The 28000-nt window shown below is 36.8% G+C and overlaps 1 protein-coding gene across 1 annotated transcript; it reads left to right on the forward strand.

The window, feature by feature from the left end:
• Window positions 1-460: 460 nt before the first annotated feature.
• LOC128231020 (uncharacterized) lies at window positions 461-22941 on the forward strand. Its single transcript, XM_052943444.1, has 4 exons — window positions 461-783; window positions 1861-1988; window positions 2285-2404; window positions 22548-22941. The coding sequence occupies exons 1-4, from the start codon at window positions 484-486 to the stop codon at window positions 22939-22941; spliced, it is 942 nt and encodes a 313-aa protein (XP_052799404.1). The 5' UTR covers window positions 461-483.
• The last annotated feature ends 5059 nt before the right edge of the window (window positions 22942-28000 follow it).

Consider the following 28000-nt stretch of genomic DNA (forward strand, 5'->3'; position numbering starts at 1 on the left):
TGAACCAGAACTTTGATACATATCCACGACCACAAGCGCTTAACCAGTCACAAATCCAAAGCACATCCAAAGTCTCGTATTATACGCTTGAACGGTTTCCCGCTTCAAAAAATCATCGTCATTCGCTAAAGCAAAAAACCGTCGCGCGAGCATGTGCAGTAGCTATGTGGAACAGCGCAGCGCTTCCTCGCCCTCATTCACGTCAAAGCAGCCGAAGTGACAAGGTCTGTTGTTCATTAGATTTAAAACTCTGTTATCAAAGAAAAAAAATCTAAGTTGAGGTTTGTGATCGCGTTGACCCTGATAGGATTCCGTAATTATTAAGTAACCGCTTGGAGTTGCGCATATATCAACTTTGGACTTGACTACCACGGATTTTAGAATGTATCGGTGTACTAGTTAAATACTCATGATGTTCCATTTAAATTTCAAAGTTTAGACCGAAAAGAAATATAATGATCTAACTTTTAGTGCATATAACATATGAAAAGAAAGACTGCCAAGTCAGCCAACATGTTCCGTATCGCTCTGTTCGTTGTATTCCTCGGATTTTGTTCTGGTCAGATGATAATTCCACCGCGGCCTCTTGGGTTCGTGTATGGAAACGGAAGTAACGATGCCTTCATCCACCTAGACGCACACTTCGGGCCTTTGTGCCCTGACAGTAAGGCTGCCTTACCGAACCTGAAGCAGGTCGCGGACTATTATGGTGGCATGAAACTCAAGCTCACCCTGCACATGTTTCCGCTGCCCTACCATCACCAGGCATACCTGGCTGCAGTCGTGAGTAGTGTGATAATCAGAGGGTGTCACGTTTTCTGATATGAAATTATTGAAACACTGCTGTTGAATTGACGGGTGTCATTTTCTATATGTCAAACCAACGATATTTCTTGGTTTTTTCGACTTTTGAATTCTATATTTATCGACGTTTTACGTGCCGTTGTTAATGGCTGAAACGTCAGTAAATTGGCCGTTCACAGTTGAGTTTTTCTTTATGTTGTGATGTTACCCTAATTTTTATATAGTATAGCTGAATGAAGTATGCGTGATTTTGCTTACGTAGACCACGCAATATTTTACAATGCCAAGGTCTTTTTTTTGTGAAACTGATTTTTACTAATTTGCATGAATATTTTTTTCTTAGAATTGGCTGATTTTGGAATCAATGACTTCCATTTAGTCATTTTAGTCATATAAGATAGCTTACAATAGAACAGAACTCAATTGTTCCTAAAACGGCCAAAAACTTTTTAAAAGCGTTAGTAATGCTATTAGCCACAAAACGTCAATTTTCGACCATAAATATGAAGAACTGCGATCTAATCTTTAGCCAGTTTTCTATTATCACCGGCTTCCATATACGTTGCCAAAACGGACACTTTGTCATAGTGCAGCTTTAAACGGTTCAATGTTCAACATCTTTTCTTGACGGCACTGTTTAATGCCACCATGACTGACATGCATGAAGGACTAGCTCTTTGGAGCAATGGGATGGCGAAACTTTATTCAAAACTTCTTAAAATGACAACTTATGTCAGCTTATTTAACAGTTTAGATTAACAAACAAAGAAGAAAACAATATGTCAAAAACATAACATGTTGAAATGACAATAAAAACTTTCGCCGAACTCACCTATGCTTGATGGTTTTATATCCATAAATTCTTCCAAATAAACAAATAACCTATAGCTGAAGAATGTTTCAACGGGCCATCCATTGCACGATTTAAGATACCAAATGTCCTATACTAGAGTATATGGTATAAACATCTTCAATACAGCTATTTATAACAATTTAACCTGTATTGTACCAAGACCGATATTGTGTTTGATGTCGAGTTAATGGCTGTCTCTTTAGGGCGGTGAGGTGGTATCCAGCCTTACAGACGACAATGATACGTACATGTACATTGAGGAAGTTTATAGCAACCTGGAAATTCTCTCAAATGACGCCACCTCCAACATGTCATCAAGCGACGTCATGAAGTAAGCGTTGCGTTAGATATTGCATGCAATTCCAAAATACATGCATATCTATATAGGATGTAAAAACTTCTTCTCCACTTTTTCAATTACAGGTGTTGTTTTATCTGATTTTACGCCATGAAAACATTCAAAAATAAAACGATTGCCTTTTACAACTTATTCTTAAAAATGCAATAATGATAATTATGTATTTGCATAATTAATTAAATTGATGATTCAAAAAGTATATTGCCTTGTTATATAGGTGTATCGTTCAATAACATTTATTAAAGTACATAAACAAATTCCACTATCAGTACATTGGGCGACCTTGCGCTCGCGTGCTGTGGAGTGGACAAAGCGCGTTTTCTGGCGGCCACCAAAATCAAGGGCCATGGAAACAAAGGCCCGCACCGCCTGGAAATATTCCGCCTCAAGTACGTTTACAATATCAATTTATAATTTCAAAACATATAAATATATATGTTAGAGTTTAATGATGATTGTATATTTTTCTGGTTCACTGTTATTATATCACCATTATAAAGGCGTTATCATAGTGTCCGTGCCAATACAACGGCTGTAAAGTCGACTGGTTCTTACTGAGTTCTTACATATAATCAAGTCTCGTTTTGCGCACATTTCATGATTCTAGCCCTTTTCTACGTTCTTGGCAGCGTTTCATTAAAGAGTGTGAGGCTTAAGATCGTTACTTTCCAGACGTTAGCCCGTTTTTGGACAAATATCAAAGGAACACACAAATCATGACTCTAGCCTTTTTATTCACACATGTCATGAGATACTTCTTTAAAGCTCTATACCAATAAGCTGGTCGTTTATTTTCTAACACTGTATGTCTAGGGGGCATCGCGATGATTCTCATGATCTTTTTCCCCCATGTGGTTTTAGTTAATATCCTCCATCTGTGTGGTTTTAACTTTAAGTGTCATTTATTTCACTTTCCTTAATTGCTCCCAATAGTGTTTTGCATCTCTGGAATTACAACTTTATCAAAACAACATGTAAAGGCTTATATTAGCAATCCATAATCATAAGCGCTGCAAGTTACAAATGCTTTGAAAAACGTCGAAGAAGTTTTCGGTGTGTTGATATATGTACATATTAAATTAAGAAATTTAGTATATTAAACTGATTGTTCATGTAAATGTTAACCGATTATCGCGTGTATATGCATTGTGTTCGTGCCGTATTAAGTAAGAGATAGTAAAATAAACCCCCGGAAACAGATGCGTCTTTCTTTAATGTCAATAATGACATGACAGTTTAACGGCGCTACTTCCTAAGTTTTCAGCAAAAGGTGAAATTTGAATTCCCCGGATGAAAGTTGATATCTTTTTTCGTTAATAATACACAGTAAATTTAAACAAGAGAAATAACGGTATTTATATAATTATAGTCAGGGTAAATATCGTGACATAAATATACTTAAAGGTACTGTTTATCTGAACGAAGCCTACATCCCACTGGGCGCACACTTCGGGCTCTGTGCCGCGGACAGTAAGGCTGCCTTCCCATGCTTGTTTAAAACAATGGTCGCGGACTATACGCGGCATGAAAACTCAAGCTCACCCTCCTCGTGTTTTCGCTTGTCCAAACATCCTAGGAAATTTATGTGAGTATTGAACAGTCGGGTACCGGAAGATTTCTTGATATATTGATATATGAATTGTTTCTGCTCCATGTGCTTTAAATGCTATAAATATCCGCACTTTTGTTATTGAGCTCGACATAAGAACGATTCCACCTTTCTTTTTTCAAATGACAAACGATAAAAAATCTTACAAATAGAAGACTACCCGGGTTATGAAGATATGGTTCACGGGGTCCAAGCCTTTCTAACCATCCATGACTATTTTTAAACAGACGTGAAGAGCACTGAAGTAGCAGTTCCAGGTCCTTGGAACATTCCATGAACACAATATTGAAAGTCGTATGGCGGAAACATTTTGATGCTTATAATGTCCAAACATGACGCGTTTGCACCTCGTAATACCACTGCTCCAATCAGTATGTAATATTGAAAATAACAGTGTTACATCGTTTTTAATACGGAAGTATGAATTGCCGAAAAAAAGCTGACTTGAAATTTAACAATAGTTTTAGGGCACTAAACAGGCTGCCAACTCCATGCCGTAAATCGATTGACAGCTAGTTCGCTTCTTTTGTTTCAAAAACTGCTTGAAAGAAAACAAAATAGGATACCCATGTCATTTTTAGGTGCGTGAAAATGTCATTTAAAAAAACGATATTTTTCTAAATGGGAAAGTCGGTTTAGAAAAATGCTGAAATCGATACCAGGATTTAATATTTGTTATATTTGTGTTATCCAGGAAAACGGTAAAAAAGGCTTGACATGGAAACCAATTTAAGGCCATTAGGCGCGATTCATGTCCGCCAGGATGCCCAAGGTATTACAGCACATATTAATATCAAACTATCAGTTGACATAAAATAAAGTGTTTTATAGCCTAAATACCAGTAACTGAGTTTATAGATAATCCTGATCACTCATTCTAAATGCTAATATAATTTGATAATACCTATGCAAGGAAATCTGGTTGTGCCAGTTTCCGTTCAAACCAATGCAGCAATTATGTCATTTTCGGGCAAATAGTATCCAAATATTTATTTCTTGTGATTGTAGTGAGATGCTTTTTTGGAAACTGTAAAACATCTTTGCATGTATTGAAGCCCATCGAAGACGAGCTATGCTTTTTGGGGAAGGACAGGAAAATACACAACCAAACTCTTCTGTGCTGGTGAATGGGCTGAAGATACCAGTGGCATTTGTTTGTAAGAGGTATTCTGTGTTAAAGCTTCCCAATGTGGGATAATGTAGACCTCACTATCCTGTAAACAACAGTATACTATTAAGACACACTGTTAAATGCTGCCAGGCGTGACGTGTTTAGATGAGTGCCTGTTTATCAGTATATTGTTATGGTTTAAAACTTGTCACGTGGAAACATTTAAGATTTGTATCATAAAATTTAATTTGTCTGTAGATTGAGTAATGTGTTTTTTTTTATTTTTAACTTTTAAATATCCAGAAATATAAATACTGTGAATAATGTATGCCTAACATTTTAAGTACTGGTTTGAAGTAATCGAAAATATAAAAACAATTCACCTAGCATTAAACAATCATCTTAAGTAGTCGGACTAGTAGTGTTATGCTATGTTTCAACTGTTTAAACTTGTATAAAACTTTTAGTTTTCAATGTTACCTTTGTGAACATTAAAACACTTCAGTTTGTAAATATTGTATTAAGTCTAAATATAACTCTAATCTGAGATGGCCTAATGTACTCGCGGATATGTAATAATAGTGATATGAACTGTATGCTTGATGTACATATGAGAGACGTAAATAACTAGTTAAATATAATCATGAGATATAGGCTTTCAAAATGTGATTAAACAGCCAGACTTATTACTGGATTAATCGATAATGTCATTATTTTAGAAACATATATGTATAATGTTTCATTTAGCATCTAGATAAGTCGGTGACCCGAGTAAATAAAATCAAACGTATTGCAGGTCTTAAGAATAAAAAATGCAGAATAATGTATGTAGTGTTGTTACGCTTGTATATTTTTCTAACAAAAACTGACAAGCACATTTACGCAAATTATAACAAAACAACCAAAATCAAGCATTAGATAATTTGTGTGACCTGAATGTAAAGAGGTCTTGACTGAGTAAAATGATTAACAAACTCTTAAGGAATCTAAAGGAAATGAAATTATCCTGACAATTGTCAAATATACACCAACACTTGGGGGCCAGCTGTGCATTAGGTCTGTCGAAATGGTATTGCGGGGAGATATTTTCCCTCCCACAAGCGATTTTTTTGTTTTAAAAAGCAACTCCTATTCACATCGCGTTTGAAGCTCTTTTTAACGGAGGTTTAAAGATGTAGCAATCTCATTTAAGTACATTTTTGATGACATTAATAAAATCCAAAACGCTGAAAGTGATGACAGCCCCCTGCGGCAATGCCTTGATTGTATCAATTGTTTTGTTCACCAAAAAGCGCAAATAATTTGTCTGAAACTTACAACTTGAAAAACCTTTGGTCTCAAGTGTCGAATGTCATATGTCGCATCTTTTTTTCAATTTTATAATTCCTATATAAGGTAAAATCTTCTAGATGGTCCTATGAAAGAAGATGCGCCGATACAACCACAAATATCGCGTTTTTCGTAGGCAGTCTTTAAAAAAAATATCAATCGAAGTGAAAGTCAAATCTCTCATCTTTTTTTTGAAATTCAAATGAAATCCACACAGCTTTGCCCTAGTCAGTACCATGTACTACAAAATTTGAAAGAAAAAAGGTGCAAAATGTAACATACAAATTAACCGTTTTTTTACTGGTGCATTAAAAAGAACGAGGTGAATGATCCGATGAACGCTAACAGGATTCCGTAAACGTTATTAACCGTTTGGTGTTGCGCCATATATCAACTTTGACTCTGACTTACAAGGATTTTTTAGATGGTAATCGTTGTACTATTTAAATATCATATGAGTTCAGACCGAAAAGAAATATCAGGATGATCTAAACTTTTAGTGCTTTAACTATACAAGAAACAGACTGCAGGTGTCAGCCAACATGTTTCCGTGTCGCATTTGTCACGATTTAAAAACGTCCCATGTTAAACCAAACGCTTACAGGTCAAAATTTCACCAATTCGGAGGGCCTATTCTCATTTGTACATGCCTTATTTTTTTGAATTAACAATGACCGAGATCAAACAGAACTTGCTACCTGTCCATATTGTAGCTTTTGGAGCTGAATCGTTTGAGATCTCAAAACGCTTAACATGCTGCATACTCTCATCTACTTCCTTATTCTTTACCATTTTCGGTGCATGGTGATGTCCTCGTACACCGGGATATATGTCATTTTTAAACCGAAAACACAGTTGCTACGTTTCAACTAAGTTTATTTTCGTAGGGAGAAACTAAACTAGAAATCAGTATTATACCCAGCATAAGAGGGTATGTTCACTCTCTTCTTTTCTACAGGTTCGATGAAACAAGAATGCATGCATGTAATTATATCGCCTTAACCTGTCAATATTCACATAAAATCGTGAATTTACCTTATATATTTTGAAAAAGTGCACAAGGCAAAATTTAAGTGTGTTTCTAAACCTTAGCATAACTCCATATCGCAGCTCTACCAGTTCATGAATGAAATTAAATATTTTGAGTAAACAATGACCAGGGTTTCTTTGACGGAGACGACAGGACCTCAAATACATCCGGTTAAAAAGGTAGGACATATTTATTATGCCAACACTATTATTTGAGAAAAGATGATATATTCCAAACGGACCATCCACATAAGTTATTGATAGATATGATTAGAAAGTTAACAAGTAATTCCCGCTTCTCTAACTGTATACCCATGACATTCAATCGTTCAAAAGATGTATCAATAATACTGCATGTTGGTGATATTCGTTAGCAATTTACTATGACCTCATTTTCGTAGCATATGCACTGCGCAAGCAGTGAAGTGACACAAGCAAACACCATACTCTTGATGTAAGCAATTATCAAACTTCTCGCTAACCCATAGATATAAACCGAGCTTTTTGAATACATTTATTTTACTTATAATTTTAAGATGAATTCATAATACACCTACGATTAGCATTCATAGCGTTTCCGTCTCACGCGTTACACTCAATCATTAACGTCTATACTAAAGTTGATCAAAACCGCAACGAGAAACAGAAGCGTCAACATGACAACAAAATATATAAATCCAATAACTGGAATACAATTATTTGTATTTAGTAAAATGATTCATTTTAAAGGCAAATATCCAGAATTATTCAGTCGTTGTGTATGGTAGTTATCTTTAAAAACGTTTAAAACAGGACGTCAAGGCCTTCACTTATGAGTAGAGAAAAACTAGGCCATTCCCATAACTTGTTTGAAGTCTAGTGGGCATCCACAAATTTTCCAAAGTCACATGCTCTCTCCATCATAGCAAGACATCTCCAGTCCTCAAATCTGAATAGCTCCCACGGTAGCAAATTCCACTGATACTCGGAATATTTCACACGTAACACCGGGGTCCTATATATACTACCAACAATCCAGATGGATCTGACTTGAGCCAAGATATTTCGTTTTTTAGTACCGACCATCTTCTGCATAACGAAATAGGTTATCCAAAGTATTGCTTGTATACAGAATTAAGGTTTGATGTCAGGAACCTGAAACACTGCGCCAAGCAATAATTTCCGCGCGAGGTTTTTAAAAATAAGGTCCATAAACGCTGAGGATTTCCAGGAAAATAAAACTGCACGAGATATTTTCTTTAATTTCGTTATAAATAATCCATAGTTATGGAATTGTTCTGTTCTCGTGATCCTGTTCCTTTCACTTACATTTCCAAAGTCTACAGCTGGTCTCAATATAGTTATGGTCAGCATGATTTTTCTTTGTCACCCATCATCCATAATCGGTCAAACTATATTTGTTTTTGTAGCATAGTAAGAACTTTCTATTTCTATCCCTGCCAGGGAGTCCATCCTGTACAAATGTTGCAATCTTTGAACAAGGGAATCATTCGACACGACCCCACACTAACCAGTTTGACTGACATTTCGATATTTCACTGAACACCATACTTCCATTCCTGGCCGAAAGCCTCCTAGCTGAGAAGAAAGAATTCTTACGCATTGCCATCATCATGACCCGGTACCATACAGAAGAATGGTCCCATACTTCGTTCCGTTTTTAATATAAACTCGTCGAAAAACGTGGCCACTGCTCATTGATGGTTATTGTTCAAAGCATAGAAAGTGTATTTGCATCGCCAATGATGTATTCAAACGTATTCTCTATTATCGCTCAACTATGATACGTGTAAGCAAGGCGTTTGGTTCTTGGACAAGTCTATGGAGAATTGGCTCCAACCGCCGATGTTTGACTCGATGTGACTATCAAGCACTATGAAAATACCTGGCGCCCCGCTCAATCCTGCTTGGCCTGGCCATCATCAAACACAGTATTTCTACGTCCGAAGTTTAAAATCGCCTTATTCATGCTTTCTCACGTGGAGTTTTGCCTCCAATTACTGTGGCTCCTATCTACAGTTCCGTCATCACAAGAATGATTTCTTCGAGAATTTCGCTAGGACAGTGTTCCAAATACTCCCATACAAACCGTTCTCAATCAACGTACTTAAAGTTCATCCCGGATATCTGATGATAATGCTGGCCGTTGGTAGATTGCCTGGATTACCCAGTCTTTGCATGTCTGAGGACTTTCTGTCAGCTAACGTTCGCGTATTAACCAATCAGAATCACATATATGAACATGTTATCCCTATATTGCCAGTGAGTGTCTTCTTCTCTTAATTGTAGTCTGAGTCATCATTGCAGGTATCCTGATATCAAAACTTTCGAACCCATTGGCACCGGGACCTGATCCATACTTATCTTTTTTCCATTGGTTTTTAGTTTTTGTATCCTTCATCTGTGGTTTTATAAACTTTTGTTTTCACTTATTTTTCACGTCCTTAATATCTCATTATACTTTTGCATTTTCCAGATTCAACCTTCATAGAAACAACATTGATAAAGGCATATATCAGCAATGCCGAAGATCACAAGCGCTGCAATAAAAAGCTTTGAACAAACAGTCGAAGAAGTTTTCGGTGTGTTGATATGTACAATTAAACAAGAATGGTCTTAGTATAATTAAACTTGATTCTTCATGTAAATGCTAACCTATTCGCCGTTGTAAATATGTCACTGGTGTTCGTGGCAGGTAGTGAAGAGATAGTAAAATAACCTTGAACAGATGTCGACTTTTCCGTTATGCAATCATGATCATAGGTATTAATTTCGCCTTGTATTTCCCAAGTTTTTGCTCTATCTCGTTATAATATCTAAATATGTTAAAAAAACTGCTCATTTTTGTAGGCTCGGATTGGCATTTTAGCTATGTGTTGGCCTTTAATTGAAGTCAATGTTTACTGAAAACGTTCAATTACGCAAATGTATTTAATACCTACCATAAAGGAATTAGTTGTTCTGTACGGAACCTAGCGTGATATCTGAAATCGGTATGAGTTTGATATTGTTTTTCATAAATAATACACTAGAAGGACATAAAAGGAGAAATAACGCATTCAGGTTAGCTAAGATAAGATAAGATAAGATCGCATAAGTTGTTATTTTAAGTCGGCAAGAACAAAACAATATCAACATAAGTTCATGCGAGTTTTTGAACCGACTATTTATATAACATATGTATATGTAAAACAAGGTATCAAGCTAGAAGATTCAATATGTATATATCGTGGCGTATTAGTTAAGGTGTTTAACAGTATTTTATTAATACATATAAACTTAAAATGGGTTAAATGGGTTTGAAAATATGGTTAATGAATATCGTGGGTTCAAAGCCAAAACTTGGTATCTACAAAATGGTCAAAATGTTGAGGTTGTCCCTTAAATACACCATAAAAGGCTTTGCATAATGTCTCTAATTTCACCACTATAGCTTGTTTATTTTGAAGATATTGATCAGAGATTCAATTGCGTATCACACCAATTGTAAAATTCTCGGTGCAAAAGTCCAGTATAACTAAGATAACCTACAATTCTACCTATACTGAAGCTATACGACACTCCAAAATGAATCTGCCACTGCCGATAAAATTTTGGCACTAAGAAAAGCAACTAAAAATAATGAATTCGCTGTCAGAACCAGGTACAGTTTTACAAACATCATTACTGGCGGTAACTAAATGTCCAATTATTATGTGATATCACAATACCAAAACATAGTTTAAGAGTATACAAAATAAATTTGTTAAAATCAGAGTCCATATTCAAATGCCAGAAACTGTCATTTGGGATGCATTTGTTGGCATTTTTTATTTTAGCAAAACTACCATTATGTTCCATCAAAACGGTCCTATCATGAGATGCATTGTTTGACTATAACAATTACACAAATGAGTATAATATCGGGGTTGTATAACATTGTATATCATGAGGTTCAAAACCTCCCAAGGTATTTACTGGCATGGATTGGCTCAAGACCACAGTATCGCCCCACGTTGACCAAGATCCGGATTTGTGAATACAGAAAAAAAAAGAGTGCTTGTGTTTAAGTACAATATTTATTAAAATTGAATGAAAAGAAGCAAAAAAATGTTCTTTTGCAGAGAACTTGACTGAATTTGGACACTCTATTGGCAGAAATGATAATGTTTCAAGTAAATATTGGAAAAGTCATAGCTTGTGGAATCTGAAAATTATTGTTTGTAGCCGATTGACTCCCGGGGAAGGAGTTAGTATTTGAACTTAATTTTGACAGTCGGGTCAACGGTCAACATGGTTTTTATTGTGATTATACTTTTGTGTCTTGAAGTTCTAGAGATCCTGTCCTTTGTTTTCAATTGGGGTGTTGTATAAAGTCAAAAGCCAGTTAGTGTCTATATGAAACCATATAGTAAAAATAAACTGTGGTCCTAACGCCATGGTGTCATTCTAGATTGTTGCGGAAAGTTATAGAAAAGCAAGGTACAGCAAATGCATAGTAGGTGTTTGAAAAGTAATATTGTAAATGTAAGAAAGTAATTTAGTTCACATTACATGGTCAATAGTCAATTAATGAAGTTTCGAAAATGAAACTTGTAATAGAAATGAAGTAATAAGCAAGTAAGCTTTCAAAAAGTAATAACTTTATTTTATTTTATTTATTCTGAACCACAGTTTTGTATGTCTAAAGCATTTGAATTTTAAACATGGCCAACATGTCACTTGATAACAGTGGTTGTCTATATGTCTTCAATTGCGACATTTAGCATTTCATTGTTGATATCTTATATTAATTAAAAATGACACTTACAATTACGGTTTGTATAATGATATTTTTTTTCCGGATTGTGGTCGAAACGCTGAAGAATTAAATCCAGACATTATGAATTGAAGTAAGGTTTTGGTTGAAAGTAATAAAGCGCAAGCACACAATGTCTTAACACGGTTTACAAAATAACATTGCAAGATATAGAAACACGTTCACTAACTACAAATTGGACATGAGTTAAGGAATATTCTTAAGATTTAGGATTATCATGTTTGGCTAAACCAGGGTTCAATGATATCCCCTTATTATAGCTCTTTAGACAACGTGCAGAGGTATTTTTACTTCAGAAACCTTGGAAAAGTAGGATCCATGACTCTTCAAAAGCAAGATTTAATAGGTTTTTGTAACTTTTAATTTAGTCAACCTATTTAACTACGTAAATATTCCAAATATAGATTGCACTAATTATATTAAGAATGTAGCGCACATAAAGTTAAGGTACTTCGTTCATTGTATATGGTATTGTTTGTAATGATATATTTATAACACATCAATCACGTAGATTCTACATAATACATCCTAGGAATATAGCTTACAATTATTATTTTATTTTTATATCAAATGTTCTAATGTTTTAATCATTCTTTTTTAGGCTTTCATGCATTTTTTCACCGACGCCACGTATCTATGCAAGAATATTCAATTTATCAATGGTCACGGTTCATCTATTTGACTTATAACATTGTTTTGTGTGTGTAAACTGAAAAATACGAAATCAATTTTTCTGTCTGCTATGTTATCATCACATATGGAGAAAACCCAAGAGAGATTATCATAAACAGTTGCAAAGGCGAATCTAGAAGAATTAGAACATGATGTTCCGATAATTGTGAAAGAAAAACTGGAAAGCACGAAACGAATGTTCTGTAAAACAAAAGGATGCGACAGCAATGTGTACAGCATGACAGTTTCAGTACACTGGCAAATGAGAAACCAGGAGATTCAGAAACACTTAGAGCTAGTGATCCTACAAGGAATAATAGAACTGGTATGCTACAAATAAATGTATGAGGAACAAAAGGATGCAGAAACAATTGTGTAACCATGGAAATCTGATCATGGCAAATTATCAAGTCAAGTCACGTCAATATGTGTTATTGGTCGATTTAATAACAACTCTTGATCATAAGCTATGTATAGCTTTTTACCGATATGATCATTTTAACAATAACAACAGGAAGACAAATGCAATATGTAATTATAGACATTACAACCTTATATAAAGAATATAAGATATAATGTATCTAAAAGTACACGATAGTGGAGAGGCTATTGAACTTAAGATGTTTAACAAAGTATAAAATGGCAGTTATATATTGAAGATATAACAGAACCAGCTAGAGCTTATATTCTACAATGTACAACAAGAGAAACTGTGCACTATCAAAATTAATGTGGAATCAAAGCTAATGACAGTCACAAATTATGTCAGTCCAAGGAACACTTATCATGGCAAGTCATCAGCACACCTACGTAGTTGCAGCCAAACCAGGAGATACAGAAACAGTTTAGAGTAATGACCCTACAAATGAACAGAAAAATACATACATAAACTAAAAAAATGAATGCAGATTATGATGTGTAAGCCATGAACTGATCATGGCAATTATCAGCACAAACCTGACAAAGGAGAAACCAGTAGAAAAAGAAACAATCAAATCTAATGATTCTACAGATAAACAACAGATAATGATACACAACTCTATGAGTGTGACATACAAACAAAAAGATGCAATCAACAATTGCTGTAAGTCTGATACTTATAAATGCCATGTTGTCAGCCTCAGGCTCCAAGTGGAAACAAGACCTACAGAGAACAGTGAGAGTTAAGGATACTACACAGATCAAGACAAACTACATGCCCAAACGAGTGTTACTGTATAACAAAGGATGAAGACAACAATGGTATAAGCCATGCACGAGCAGCGCATGGTTTTGCAGCTCCATGCCAAGTGAGAAAATCAGGAGATATAGAAACAGCAAGAACTGATCCTTGTGCATACAATGATTTCTGCAATAAATGTTGAAACATGTGGTTTTGATGATTTTACATGGAACAGGTACCGAGAGTGAAATAAAGAGAGAAAAAGATCGAAGAAAAGGTCCAACAAAAAAAACTGACAATATATAGCAAGTTTGAATGGATGATGTTTCACTGAGTATTATGCACAAGACGGTTTAAAAGAATAAGTTGACAGAGGTTGTCCTGAGAAACACGCTTATATCGCAGCTAACTGAGGGATGTTTAGACCAATTATTCATACACAACAACCTCAAGCGTGTGAAAGTGTCATGCTCCATGTGAAACTGTATTCTTCCAGTAGACATGCTTTTCCAGAATCAGATTAAAAGACATATGATGAACCAGACAGTATATTGTGGGCGCTTAGAAGAATTTGAGCGGATTACATGGGTTTCCTACTGACTAGACATAAGCACGAAAATAAGAAAATTTGTTATGAAGTATCTATGAGAAGAACTGAACAACTAGATGGAGAAGAGAATCGGATACTGGTCAAGTTAGTCTGAAGTCTTGTCCTAGGGCATTGTTATTGTTCATGCTAAAAAGCGCCACATCTTTTTGTATCGTTTTTGTTACAAAATCATACGTTGCATCAAGAAAGATAATGTTTGCCATAATCACTGTATAACCATCAACTCTTATATGGCCCAAATCAATTACCTACACACATGGATTGTGATGATAACGCAAAACAGACACATCCTCTAGTACGAGGTTCTAATATTTAATTTCAACACCTTTTTTTAAAACAAAACGTTTCAAACCATGCTGTATTATTGTTAACAACCGTGGTCCTGGGCTCTAAAACTGCACCGACATTTTTTTTATTTCCGAGCAGCCAGAACTATGTACCGTCCAGATATTTGACTTCGGTTCAATATGGCCACTCTTTTAATACATGTGAAGCCAAAAATCTGATCGGCCTTTTGCAGTTCGTAGTTATTTCCCACATAAATGGACGTATTATTTCGCATTTTCAAATGCCAAACAGAAAAATGCATATTAATTAGTAATATTTATGTCCAATCGATTATCACTATGAACATGCTTAAAGCATAATTCCAGAGACAATAGAAAAACATTCATTGAAAATATCACATTTGAAACAACGAGAACGAATTTTGGAAAAGGGGACTGAAAACTACCAAAATGGCACGCGGTTTTGGTTTTGTAATCTACGATATGCTGTAAAGGTAGCATGTGTAAATGTAACCCACGCCTTCATTTACTGGACGATACACTCGGCCTCTGTGCCGGACAGTAAGGCTGGTTCCCGAGCTGAAACGGGTCGCGGACTATTATAACTGGGGTCATGAAACTCAATCTCACCCTGCACTATTTCCGCTTCCCTACCACACCAGGCATTCCTGTTAATATCTGTGTTTAATCATGGAGTCAACCTTTTCGACATGAAAGATTCGTGGATGAATAAGTGTTAATATATATATCTTAAACCACACGGTGCGGATTATTTCCTCAACATATTCTACTTTCACCGTCAATGTTTGGTGTGAATTTTGTGTTTAGATACAGCCCTATTGCCTGGTTTCTTGGGAATGCATAAAGTGTTTCTGCTCCATGTGACTTTAAATCTATAAAGATCTATCCACACTTTTGTTACTAAGCTCAAAACAGAGTCCACCTTTTTTCTTCCGAAGTGGTAAGGGTGCCCGCGGGTAATTGAGATATGTGGCACGGGTCCAAGCTCTCTACCCATCCATGCCCCTATTTTTAAACAGATGTAAGTGAGCATTAAAGTTTCAAGGTCCTTGAACATCATGAACACAACCATTTAAGTCTATGTCCAAACATAGACCTGTGGATACCGTGCCTCAATCCAATGTAAAAATGAGTAAAAGCAGTAAATGCGCTAAAACCAGACTGCCAACTCCCATTCGGACTCCTCGGGCATTTATCGCAAAAACCTCGGTGTAGCAGGTTACATCAGTTGAATATAGTTCGTAAAATTTGAATTATATCATTAATATAAATGTATGTTTCAGAGTTGTATTTATTGATCTAAGTTGTTAGGAATTGATTGCATTGATGAATTCTTGCAAAACATAATTAAGAATTCTAGAGTAAGTCACAAGTTTGAACTTGCTAAATAAAATTACTACGCGAATTCTATTTGCAAGCGGACTAAACGTACACTTTGTTGAGAATGTAAACCGTCCAAAATACATCCGAGGTGTGTTTTTGAAAAAAAGGGCCGAGGAGTTTCCGAATGTGCAACAACTCCATGCCGCTAGACCGCTTTGGCACAAGTCCGCTGTTTGTTTTCAAAAATGTGGAAAAGGACTAACAAATGTTTCCAATTGTCCATATAGGTGCTGAAAAATGATCGATTTACAAACATCATTTTATTTTTTCAAATGGGGGAGTCGGTAGAAAATTACTGATAATCGCACAGGTGTTAAATTTGTTTAAAAATATTTGTGCTTATCAAGACAAAGCTCAAATCTTGAAATAGAAACCAATTAAGGAGTCGAATTCTCGCCGCTAGGTTGCCAAGGTCACCGACAATATTGTAAAAATCGCGGAAAGTTCCACGTGAAACCGTATTTAAAGCGAATATAAATATTTTTATTCGACAATATCAAAAACTCAGATGACATAAAGTAAGTGTTTATAGCTCAAGAGTAGAATGACAGGATTTATAGGTTTTTGATCACTCATTTTTGTACTTGTTTAATATAATTTTGATAAAAACCTATTAGGGAGTCAAGTGCACAATTTCATCAGCAAATGCAGATAATGATTTTTTCGGGGAAATAGTACTTCCAAATCCATTTATTTTGGTGATGTTGTAAGATGCTTTTTGAAAACTGTGAAAACTCATTACACAAAAGCCTTCAAACACAAAAAATATTGATCAATCATACACATCTTTGGTGCTCAAAGAATAAAGGGGTAAATTGTTTTTTTAGTGCCGTACAGGAAAACAGTGTCTCGAGAGATATCAATAAATAAGAAAGGAAAAGTGGGACAAACCGTGAATGAGTGATATCTGTAATGAAAGCGATATATGTGTATATGAAAAATATGCTTGAAACCTCTGGATAGAAATTCTAGTGAACGACATGAAGTCTTTATACTTAGGTATAAACTAAACTGATTTTGACCAAGAGAAGTAACGAGAGTAAACCGTAGATATTGGTATAAAGTGGGAGTAAGCTGAATTGTCGAAAATGAACTCGATATTCATTGGAAACACTATTGAAAAAAATGGTGTTTGATAGTAAACATATGCATAGAATCTATGAATTGTTATAAAAATGATGGATGTATTAGAGTATGATGCTTTTAGAATGTTTGATCACGGAAAATGTAACTTTGTAAATATAAAATACGAGTTAACCAGTTGAGATGTGGCATAAACGTAAGTAAGTAAAGTAAGTAAAGTATTGTGACATGTTGCAATTCAAACAGACGTAGTAATAGCATTGTATACACATTTGCACCCGCCAACCCATTGGTCTATAGTCACCATATCAAAAGTGTACTTAAGTTAACATAGGTTTTATAACATTAAGTCTGCTATTATCTAACAAAATGATATTATCCCTACAATGTAAGTTCCAGGAGCGGGTAGAAAGGTGATCAAATTCACATTAAGTATACAAAATAGTTCGCTCTTTTTAGTAGTCATTGACATTATATTTAGACAGTGTTTTCTAGGGTATGAGGCATGAATTGATGGCAATTTATATCCATGTCGCTAAGTGTACGTTAAAACTATTCTGTTCAGGTGTAACAAACGACAGATCACTGTACCGGATTACATTCAGAAAGAAGGTGTTTCCACGTCCTCAATATGATTTTTTAGACTGGCATAAATCCGCTATTCTAAGATTTTCCCCAGTGTTCCCCCAATAAAACTTTCCATTCCCCACTCTCAATGTCAAAATTCCAGTTTACAAACTGATCATAGTTTAGACTTTTACGTTTTTTCTTCTACGGCTTTTTCAGGAACTTATGTAATCCTCTAATCTAAATGAAAGTGTTGTCTATATTGTTCGAAGTTTGGGACGATTTCTCTCTTCCATAATCCGCATAATAAGGAAATGTATTCCAGTCATTGCCTGAGGTAATTCACGTCGGTTTAGTGTGATATTTAAAAGTCCCACTTCATAGAATATTTCCTTTTCGTTTGTCCAATTATTCCTATGACATCATGATTGTTATAATTACGTTAAAACTTTTTGTTAAGTCGCGTGTCATTCATTAGCACAAGCCTTTTCAGAATCTAAACACAGGCTGCCAGCGCCGAGTACCTAAACTTGGGAGCAAACACGTTTGTTGGCGAGCTATCGGCGTCGTGAAGCGGGAACACCAAGGAAATTTGCTGCACGTTTTCGAAGGATGGTTTTGTCTGCTAGCCCATCATCGACGAAAAATAACTCCATGATAAAAATGACGCCAAGAGTTATTAAGCTTTTAATATGTTTTAAACCAATGTCTTTCAACGTAATGTACATTTTGTACTTGTGATAATGCCACCTAGGCGCACGACCTACGGATTTACCTAACAGCTTCACAATTATTAGAAAATTTACATTTCTCGTGAAATAGACCCTAGATACTTGTATCGATCGACAGTTTCAGATTATTGTCACCAATTTTGGAAAACGAAATCGCTACTCTTACAACTCATTCCGATGGACATCAACATACAAAACAACATATTGGTTATAAGCCGTGTGGACTCCCAACCGACCGCTCTTATTGTATATACAAAATTAACGTTTGAAACCGTATGCATAATATGATAGTAACAATGCATGTGTAATACCATACAGTCATCTATGAACTTAATATTGTCATATAGAAGAGAAATCATATTGGATTTTATCAGTAAACATGTCAAAAAGGATCTAGTAGATTTAAGCTTAATACTATCTACTAACAAGACTTTAAAAACAAGTTACTGACTCGACGGCCAAGGTCCCCAAGGCTGAAATGACCACTGCAACTCCAAAGCAGCAAATCCTCGGGCAAAACTATTCGCCACCTAATCGGATGACCTACAAGGAAATTAATTTTCGTCTAATTCAATAATTCAAAAAACGAAAATTATATTTCCCTTACAACTCATTCGTATGGAACATCAACATACAAACACATATTGTTATAAGCCGTTGAGACTCAAACCGACCGTCCTGAATATAGAAGAACTGGCCTGTTAACGCTGATATTCACAAATTACAAACCCAATGATTTTGATACTTTTAGCCTTTCATCTACAGAATTTTAACATAACCATCCTCTTGCATTCTCACTCGACCACACGAACAGCCGTTTTAAAACATTCTATCAGGATTACCCCATGTTACACAGCATACCCCACCTGATCTCAAATGATACCGAGAACACTATTTACTAATGTTAGTAATAGTGGTTGAAATGCTTCTATGAACATTTTCTCAAATTGGCAATATGCCTAAATGTTTACCATCTTCACGTAATTATAAGGCCAATGTTTTGTAGCCGTCAAATGACGAAAATATATAAATGTCAGAATGGATTATACTAGCCCAACATAAGATAACCTTCTAATTCAAAACACACTTGGCACAAACAATGTCCCTTTCTTGAAATCAAATCATCCAGCACCATCTCGATATTTGTTCATTTTTACTATTTTCTATGAAACACTCATATAGACGGATTTATCAACAGTCACTTCTGCGTAAAATCTACAATCAGAAACACTCTCATTAAAGCCCGAAAATGCCACAACAAACAGCACATATAGTTCTTTGTTGCTTAACACACCTTCTCTGGGTTGCACAAAGATTTGTAAACATCTTGGATAAAAGTTCACTTGTCATTGTTCTTTCTATTTAACGCTTTAGATAATTTACGCTTAGCAGCTTCTAACAACGTTAGCTATTAACTGCAACAATATCGTACTAAAACGAATAAATGTCATTGAACCATTAACACTTGTAAAGAGCATATCACCTCACAGTAGGCGAGTTTGTCCAGTTTGAATGAGACGGTAGATATATAGCTTATGAAACGCCTTAGCAAGTTGCAAGATATCCCTACGGGTTAGTCCATTACTCTAAAGCCATGCCGCCCATACGTCGGAATCCTCGTTTATAGAAATCATATTACTTTTGGCTCGCGACTCTTCCGGTATCGTCAGCATTGGAGACCTTGTCCCCAAGCGCACTCGGCGCTCCTATATTCTTCGCCATAGACTACGAAAAAAACACATGTAAAAGCAAATTATTTATGTATCATTCAAGTCACAAAGCAGGCACAGTTTTAACAATCTAAATCATAGGTTGATATGCATTATTCAAATTGCGTACAAAGTGCATTTAAAAGAATGTACAATAATTTATGCTATTCCAAAGCATCCTATGCACGAAATACTCATGCCCACAGCAACCAACTAGCCGATACGGCCGTTAAGGCAAACGCCACAGTAGTCCGCCCACACAGCTTTACTGTAAATTGCAGAATGTGAGTAAGCACGAACTATTATGCACGATTACTCATGCACAGCCCAATTTAGCCAGTGATGGCAAACTACACAGTAGTCACGCCCACATAGCCTTACATGTTAAACTTCAGTGATGACTTTAAATGTTTGTACAACTAACTGTACATAGCTAACATATTAAACTAAAGTCTTCGTTTCCAAAACCATACCAACGTCATTTTGACATAGGCGCGTGTAGGACTCCTATTGGTGGGCAAATATATAACTTCACGAACATACGGTCTTGTCTGAACATTCTCATTATACAATAATGGCCACTAACTAAGCAGCATTTCCACCTCGGGAGCAACTAGTACAAACCTTGCTACATGCTACCATTTTTTCTCGGCACCCTAGCTACTAACATAATGGTGTACAAACAAACCCATGTCCTTTGACCAATCCAATCGTAAATGAAGTGTTTATAACACCAAAATCGGGAATAAAAACACTTGGTAATTTGCATTTGTTCAGACCCAAAGTAGTCTGCTCTACATGACCCCAAAGTGAATGCATACACACTTCTGAGATATTGTCACCTATGGACCAATCGTCAAACATCGACTACCTTTGAACAAATAATCGCGCGCGACAATTGTCTCCAGCGTGGAATCCACTTCTGTCTCGAAGTGTATACAATAAGTGGAAGCAACATGAAAATCCGTTAGAGAAATCCTGTAAATCCTTTTATTCATTGACCCGTTGCTTACTATACTACAACGGGCCTGGTTATCTGTAAACCATTTTTACTCGTGTTATTATCAATATATGTACAATAGAGCGCATGACTCTAAACACAGCACACAACTCCTCTCACGTGGATCCGGGAGCCTCATCAGGCGACACATACCTATGAGATACCCCGTAAACAGGTTCACCTTAGACCCGCATACCCGACCACCAGAGCATCACTATTACACAATCTTGGTACATGCAGCGGATGAGGAAATCATGCCATATATTAATGAATGTAATGATATTTCCCCAAAACAACAACTGGTGCCTACCCTCCTCTGGACTCTAATCATAGCAGAGTTCCATGTGAGAGCCTTTAAAACATCCATACTCAAAAATAACGAGTCATTATTTTGAGCAACGTGGACCACTCACTATCCCATTGATTAGATTTGACCAATAAAATGGATTAATGTACGCAACAAGTACCCAACTGAGTCACCTTCAAAAATAATTACGGTAGAAAGGCTTTTCTCTAATCTTCGATTCAGGAATGTATATAACATACTTTTTGCTATCTAAACAGCCCCAACCACTCTAGCACTGTACAGAGCTCCCACAATGATTTACCCGCTTTATGGATTAAACCAGAATCAGTAAAATCACGCTGATGTCATGTGAACAACTTTATGTGCCTCTGTATGTACATCATGTGCCAAGCCAACATCAGAACACATGATCACTTTTCCTTACCATCGCCCATTGCCATTTTTCTAATGTAAGGGGGACGAAGTGAATTTTGTGTACAAATAAGGGGCTACCCCTGAAACCGAGAGGGAAGTGACCTAAACAATATAATCAGCCAGCACTTCCTCTGATTCTTGAAAAGAAAACCACTAAAACTGGAGTATGATTATACCAACTACAAATATGATAACTAGTGAATATCAAAATTGATCATTATAGCTATCTTTCCAAGATACATATTGAGCAAGTTCTCTAGATCTTTCATGAAACCTGAGCGGACTGTTTCCCATACATGTATATGTTTACATTCCTCCAAATCAAATTAGGCGTTTTTGTGCCACTATTTTGCACAGATACTGATAGGGTGGTTTCACTACCGTGAATTAGTCACTCTTTCTACCAACCCCTCTAAAGATCACAAATAGCAGTTGTACAAATTCGGTATCTTTCAATGCCGATTGATTATGTAATGTAACAAGCTTTTCTCAGGCAAGGATAAATGGACTTTATAACCATCTTTAATTGTTTCTAAACTGAACTCACCTGCTCCAATTTTAGTCCAAAAATCATGTGATTTTTAACTAATCTTTTACGAAATTTCTCTTTAAACCATGTTCATAAAATAGAAACTTGTTTTAACCTATCAGTATCAAATTAAAAAGACAGGTTATCTCAAAAATACCTCATCTGTTAACGTCCACCCTAGCATTTTGACTGACAAGTTCATTTTTTGCCGGGCTGCTCTGTCTGTTGCTGTCCCTCTGCGAGCTCCCCCAAACCTTGTATACGGGCACGTGCGCCGCAATGGTGTTTACTCGCCGCAAAAATCCCGAATCAGGGTCAAGCTGCCCTCTGTGTTGCAGGAAACCCCTGTAGCCACGAACAGGAAGTCCGCCCCCGATTGCATGCCTTGCGAACTTAGAGGAAAGTACCGAAAATCCGCGCGCCAGAGCCATGCTGTCTCCGGTACCCCAAAGCTAAAGTCTTGGGAATTTAGCCTTCGCTTTTGGGGTTTCTTTGATGCTTACGTTCCGCACTGCTCGCGAGTCCTCCTTGAGAAATGGGCGACTCGCGTCAGAGTCACTCGCCAATGGGCCTGACTGATATTGTGCGCAACAGTCTCCCAGCCATCTATTCGGAAGTATCAGCAATACGTATGGTGTTTGATTCTTACGTGGAGTATCGCAATGCCAGCCAGCATTCCCTTTGCGTAATCAATTTTCACCAATTTTCTATAGCCCACCAAAAATACTGCTCACACTGTCCTCCCAACTCGAGAATTAAATTTAAAACTGAAGCAGGTTTACACTAATTTCCAGGCAATGTCTTTAGGTGGTTTTTCAACTTTTTTAACTTCTCTACAGCGAGTGACTGTCCGCGAACGTCGACTTTCAGAGAATTAATTGCGACTTTTTGTCCTCGCAAACTCACACAAAATTCTACGTAAACTATTTTGAATTAGTCCCTCCAGTGCAAGTCTTCCTGGATCATATCAGCCAGACGATAAAGTTTCCACCGTGATAGATATTAGCAACAAATAAAATAAGTACTGCTAGACGGCTGTCCCAAGGCTGAATGACCATCTCAACTCTCCAAAGCACGGAAATCCTCGGCCAAACTTATTCGCCACCTATCGGATATGACCGAACAAGGAAAATAATTTTCGTCTAATTCAATAATTCTCAAACAACGAACAATTATATTTTGTGTTCCTGCTCTTGACGCAAAATGCAGCACTTTGACTGTTCAAACCTACAGCGCTTACATCAACCAAGCTATGCACCGTGTCCAGGCTAGTTTGCATTTTCTAGACGTGTCCTCACGAGCGCTTTATCGTCCGTAAGAACATATAACATAGAGAGTTTTGTGCATCAGCACTATGTAGTTCCAAGGCCAAGTCATCACTCAACGTACAAGGCCGTTTGCGAACCACGGCGAACAATGTTGGCGAACAAATTAACCCTGTTTCACGCCAGTGGACACAGTCGGTGTCTTTCTTGCAGTTGTACAAGTTGTGAAAGTCTCTCTTTCCACTTTTCGAAACTGTTTTTTCATCAGGAAACTGTTAAACCTCTGCTGTTTTACGATTCATCGGGTCTTCCTTGCATTTCGTGGACCTAATTTGTAATCCCCTCCTCCCCCCGACCAATCTCCTTTGGAATAGTTGTCGACACTTTCTTCAATTCGTACGCAAATTGCGCGTTCGATACGCAACGTTACACTAGTCGTTTTTAGCAGTTTATCAAACGCATTTCTTGTACAAATACAGTCCATTCCCAGCCGACGTTTACATATTTTTGCCATTCCGACAAGAGCATACCGCATATTCCTTAGCACAGCACTTTATCCCTAAGTTACTGTAGATCCTGTTTCCAAAGGGGTTTTTTCTAGGCCTGGAAGCTGCCTCAAATAGTTTTAGTCGAGCCTATCATGGAATTAGGGCATTCGTTTGTTCTTATTAGTGATATAATTTCTAACATATCTTAAAAGTACTACTACCAAACAGGGCTAAAACTCCGTTTGATTCAGGCAATTGTGTTCTGAACAAAAATTCCTAAGCCATGTATGGCTGAAAAATGCACACTCAGAATATAGGGTCTTAATCTTGCTCCAACCATGTATAAATTGTATTGTTCTGTTCTCATGAGAGACTTTCTCAATGGTTAGATAAAATAGTAAAATTGTTGATGAAATCCAAATGGCTTCCGTAATAAGCGAAGCACAATTGTCATTTATCGTAAACTTGACGGTCTGATATAGAGTCCTGGATTAGAAGTAAAACAATCAACTTTTACAAGCAGCTATATCACCTGGGTTAAGGCGTTTGATAACGTTACTATATCTTTATTACGTTGGTAAGCTGAAACAACCTTGTATTAATTGAAAAATTATAACGCAATGACAGGCATTTATAAGAATGTGACCTTGACTGCGTCGTATGAGTCCTTTTGAAGGGCTATATTACAAGCGTATATTTTTTAAATGAATTCATCATCCCTCCTCTGTAGGCATTCCGCGTTCCTATTTAACGCAGTTAACTGAATATTATAACACTAACTTTAGTTGATTAAAGGCACACCGATCAAAGCCGGACGAGAAACAAAAGAAGCGTCACCACTGACAACACACATATATAATATAGACTTCGAGGTTGAGTAACAACTATTATTTTCATGGAAACCATTTCAAAAGTAATATCAAAAATCCTCGACGTGGGGAAGCAGGAATCTCCTAAAATGAAAATGACGTATATCCTTTACCTTATTGAGTGGGGAGAGCAGGCCATTCCCATAATTGTTGAAGTCCTAGCGGCATCAGCAATTTTCCGAAAGTCACATTGTTCTCTCCTCATCATAGCCAGAACTCTTTCCAGTCCTCAATCTGCTTAATAGCTCCATGTTCAGCGCGAAGTGCCATGATAATTCTGGAGATTTGCCACCAGAAACACACGGGTTTTCATCACTACAGTGATCCAGATGGATCTGATTTTAAGCCAAGATATCCTGTTTTTTATTCCGACCATCCTTCTGTCATAACAAATACTGGTTATCCCAAGTATTGCTGGGATACAGAATTAAGTTTGTCTTGTCAGACCCTGGAAATAACACGTGACAAATCAATATATTTCCGCGCGAGGTTATTCAAAATGGGTCATCCCGCTGAGGATTTTCAGGAAAAATAAACTCCTGAGGATTTTTCTTAATTTTCGTTATAAAATAATCTAGTTATGGCAATTGTCTGTTCTCGTTTCTGTGCCTTGTCAACTTACATCTCCAACGTCTACAGCTTGGTCCACGCGTTTTAAAGTGGTGCAAGCATGATTTCTTTGTCATCCCATATCCATACATCGGCAAACCTATATTGTTTTGTAAAAGTAAGAACTTTCTTTTTTCTATCACATGCCAATGAGTCCCTGTACAATCGTGAGCAATCTTTGACACAAGGAATCATTTCGCAACACGACCACACACAAAGCCAAGTTTTTGACTGATATTTCGGATATGTTCGAAACCCCATACTTCCATTCCAAGATCAAAGCCTCCTAGCTGAAGAAAGAATTCCTACGCATTGCCATCACATGCCCGGGTATCATACAGTATGGAATAGGGGTCCACAGTTCCGTTGCGTTTAAATATAAACTCTTCAGAAAATCGTACCCAAATGCCTCCATACAGTTATCTGTATCAAAGCATAGGAGATGTGATAAGCACTCGACCTTAGTCCTATATTCGAACGTTTCTCCTATCGATCTACCCCAAAGAGATGTAAGCAGGTTTTTGGTTCTATCCAACAGTCTATGTAAGAATAGGCCTCTAACCAGCCAAGTTGAACCAATAGACTATCAAGCACAATTGGAAATACCCTGACCTCGCCCGCTCAAATTTCAAAAAAAACTGCTGTCTGGCATCATCAAACCAAGAGATCTTCTTTCCGAATTAAAATCGCCTTTCCATGTTTCTTTACGTAGATTTGTACTCCAGATAACTGTGCTCCTATCTACAGTTCCTGTACATCTGACAAGAATGATTTCTCGAGAAGTTCTCTAGGGCATGTCTCAAGTACCCCATACACAGTTCCATTAATGTACTAGTTGGTTCATCCCGGAATATGATGATAATCTGGAGTTTGGAGATTGTCTGAATACAACACATATCTTTGCATTTCCTGGGACCTCCTGTCACACTACCGTGCGACGGATTTGCCAATCAGATCACTTTGGAACATTGTTCATACCCGTATTTTCAGTGACTCGTTTCCTTCTCTTTTATGTAGTCTTGGTCATCATGCAGTATCTATATCAACTTCGAACCCATTGCCCGGGGAACCCTGATCCATATTAATCTTTTTCTCCATGTTGTGTTAGATTGTATCCCTCTGTCTGTGGTTTTATAACTTCAGTTCCATTATTTCTTTCACTTTCCTTAATTGATCCAATAGTCTTTGCATCTTTCCGAATTCAAACTTATAGAAAACAACATTGATAAAGGCATAATTAACAATGCCCAAATCACAAGCGCTGCAAGCCAAAATGCTTTGTACAACATCCGAGAAGTTTCGTTGTTGGTCGATGTTCATATTTAATCAAGAAATGATAACTATATCAACGTAGTTTTTCATTGTAAATGCTTAACGAATTCGTCTTTTGTATATGCACTGATGTTCTGTGCGTATTTGTGAAGAGATCAGAGAATACTCTTTGTAACAGATGGTCGACTTTTTGTTAACGTTAATAAGTCAATGTTAGATTGAAAGAGTTCCTACGCACATGATATTAATACCCGCCTTTAAGGAGACTAGTGCTTGTATTGGCAATAGCGTGGAGTTTGAATTCGTAGAGAGTTGATATTGTTTTCATACATAAGTACATTAGAAGTACTAAACATTAGAAATCACGGCATGTATGTATAGTAATGGGTTAAATATGTGAAATAATATTTGTATATGCTAAAAGATAATGTGATATGTAAGACGCCTACATCCACCTGGCGCCACATTTCGGGCCTCTCGTGTCCGGACAGAATGGCCACCCTCGCTTATCTGAGGCAGGGCAGCATATTAACGGCGGGCATAAAACTCAAGCTCACCCGCGAACTGTTCGGCTGCCTTCCACACTAAGCATTTCCTTTGAGTATTATGATACAAGTGGGCTACCAACGTTTCACTGATATGACACTGATGTTGAACTGACGTAGTGTTAATAATATTATTAAAACAACGGTGTGGATTTTTTTCCCTAAGATATTCGACTTTATCAGCCCTGTCGCCTGCTACTTTGGGAATGCATAAGTGTTTGCGCTCCATGAGGCTTTAAATCGGTATATATACACTCTTTGCTACTGGCTAACACATAAACAGTGTGGCCACACTTCTTTCTTCCCAAAGGTAAGGGTACCCGGGGTAATTAAGATTGGGTACCGTGTCGAAGCTTTCTACACATTCAATGCCCTATGTTTTTAAAAGATTTAAGAGGCACATAATATCAAGGTCCTTGAACATCCATGAACACAACAATGAAAGTCTATGGCGGGAAACATTGTTTATGCTTCCTATATCCAAGTATGACCGTTTAACCTTAATACCGTGCTCCAATCGGTATGTAAATAATTGAGTAAAAATGTTAGGCCGCTAACCACAGGCTTGCCAACATCCATGCCGCTA

Source organism: Mya arenaria, chromosome 4, assembly GCF_026914265.1.
Source record: "Mya arenaria isolate MELC-2E11 chromosome 4, ASM2691426v1".
Taxonomy (NCBI): Eukaryota; Metazoa; Mollusca; class Bivalvia; order Myida; family Myidae; genus Mya; species Mya arenaria.

Coding starts and splice junctions, on each gene's coding strand:
- LOC128231020 (XM_052943444.1), top strand. CDS start 484: ATGAAAAGAAAGACTGCCAAGTCAGCCAACATGTTCCGTATCGCTCTG. Junction 784..1,860: donor AGGCATACCTGGCTGCAGTC/GTGAGTAGTGTG, acceptor CTGTCTCTTTAG/GGCGGTGAGGTGGTATCCAG. Junction 2,405..22,547: donor CTGGAAATATTCCGCCTCAA/GTACGTTTACAA, acceptor CGTCCACCCTAG/CATTTTGACTGACAAGTTCA.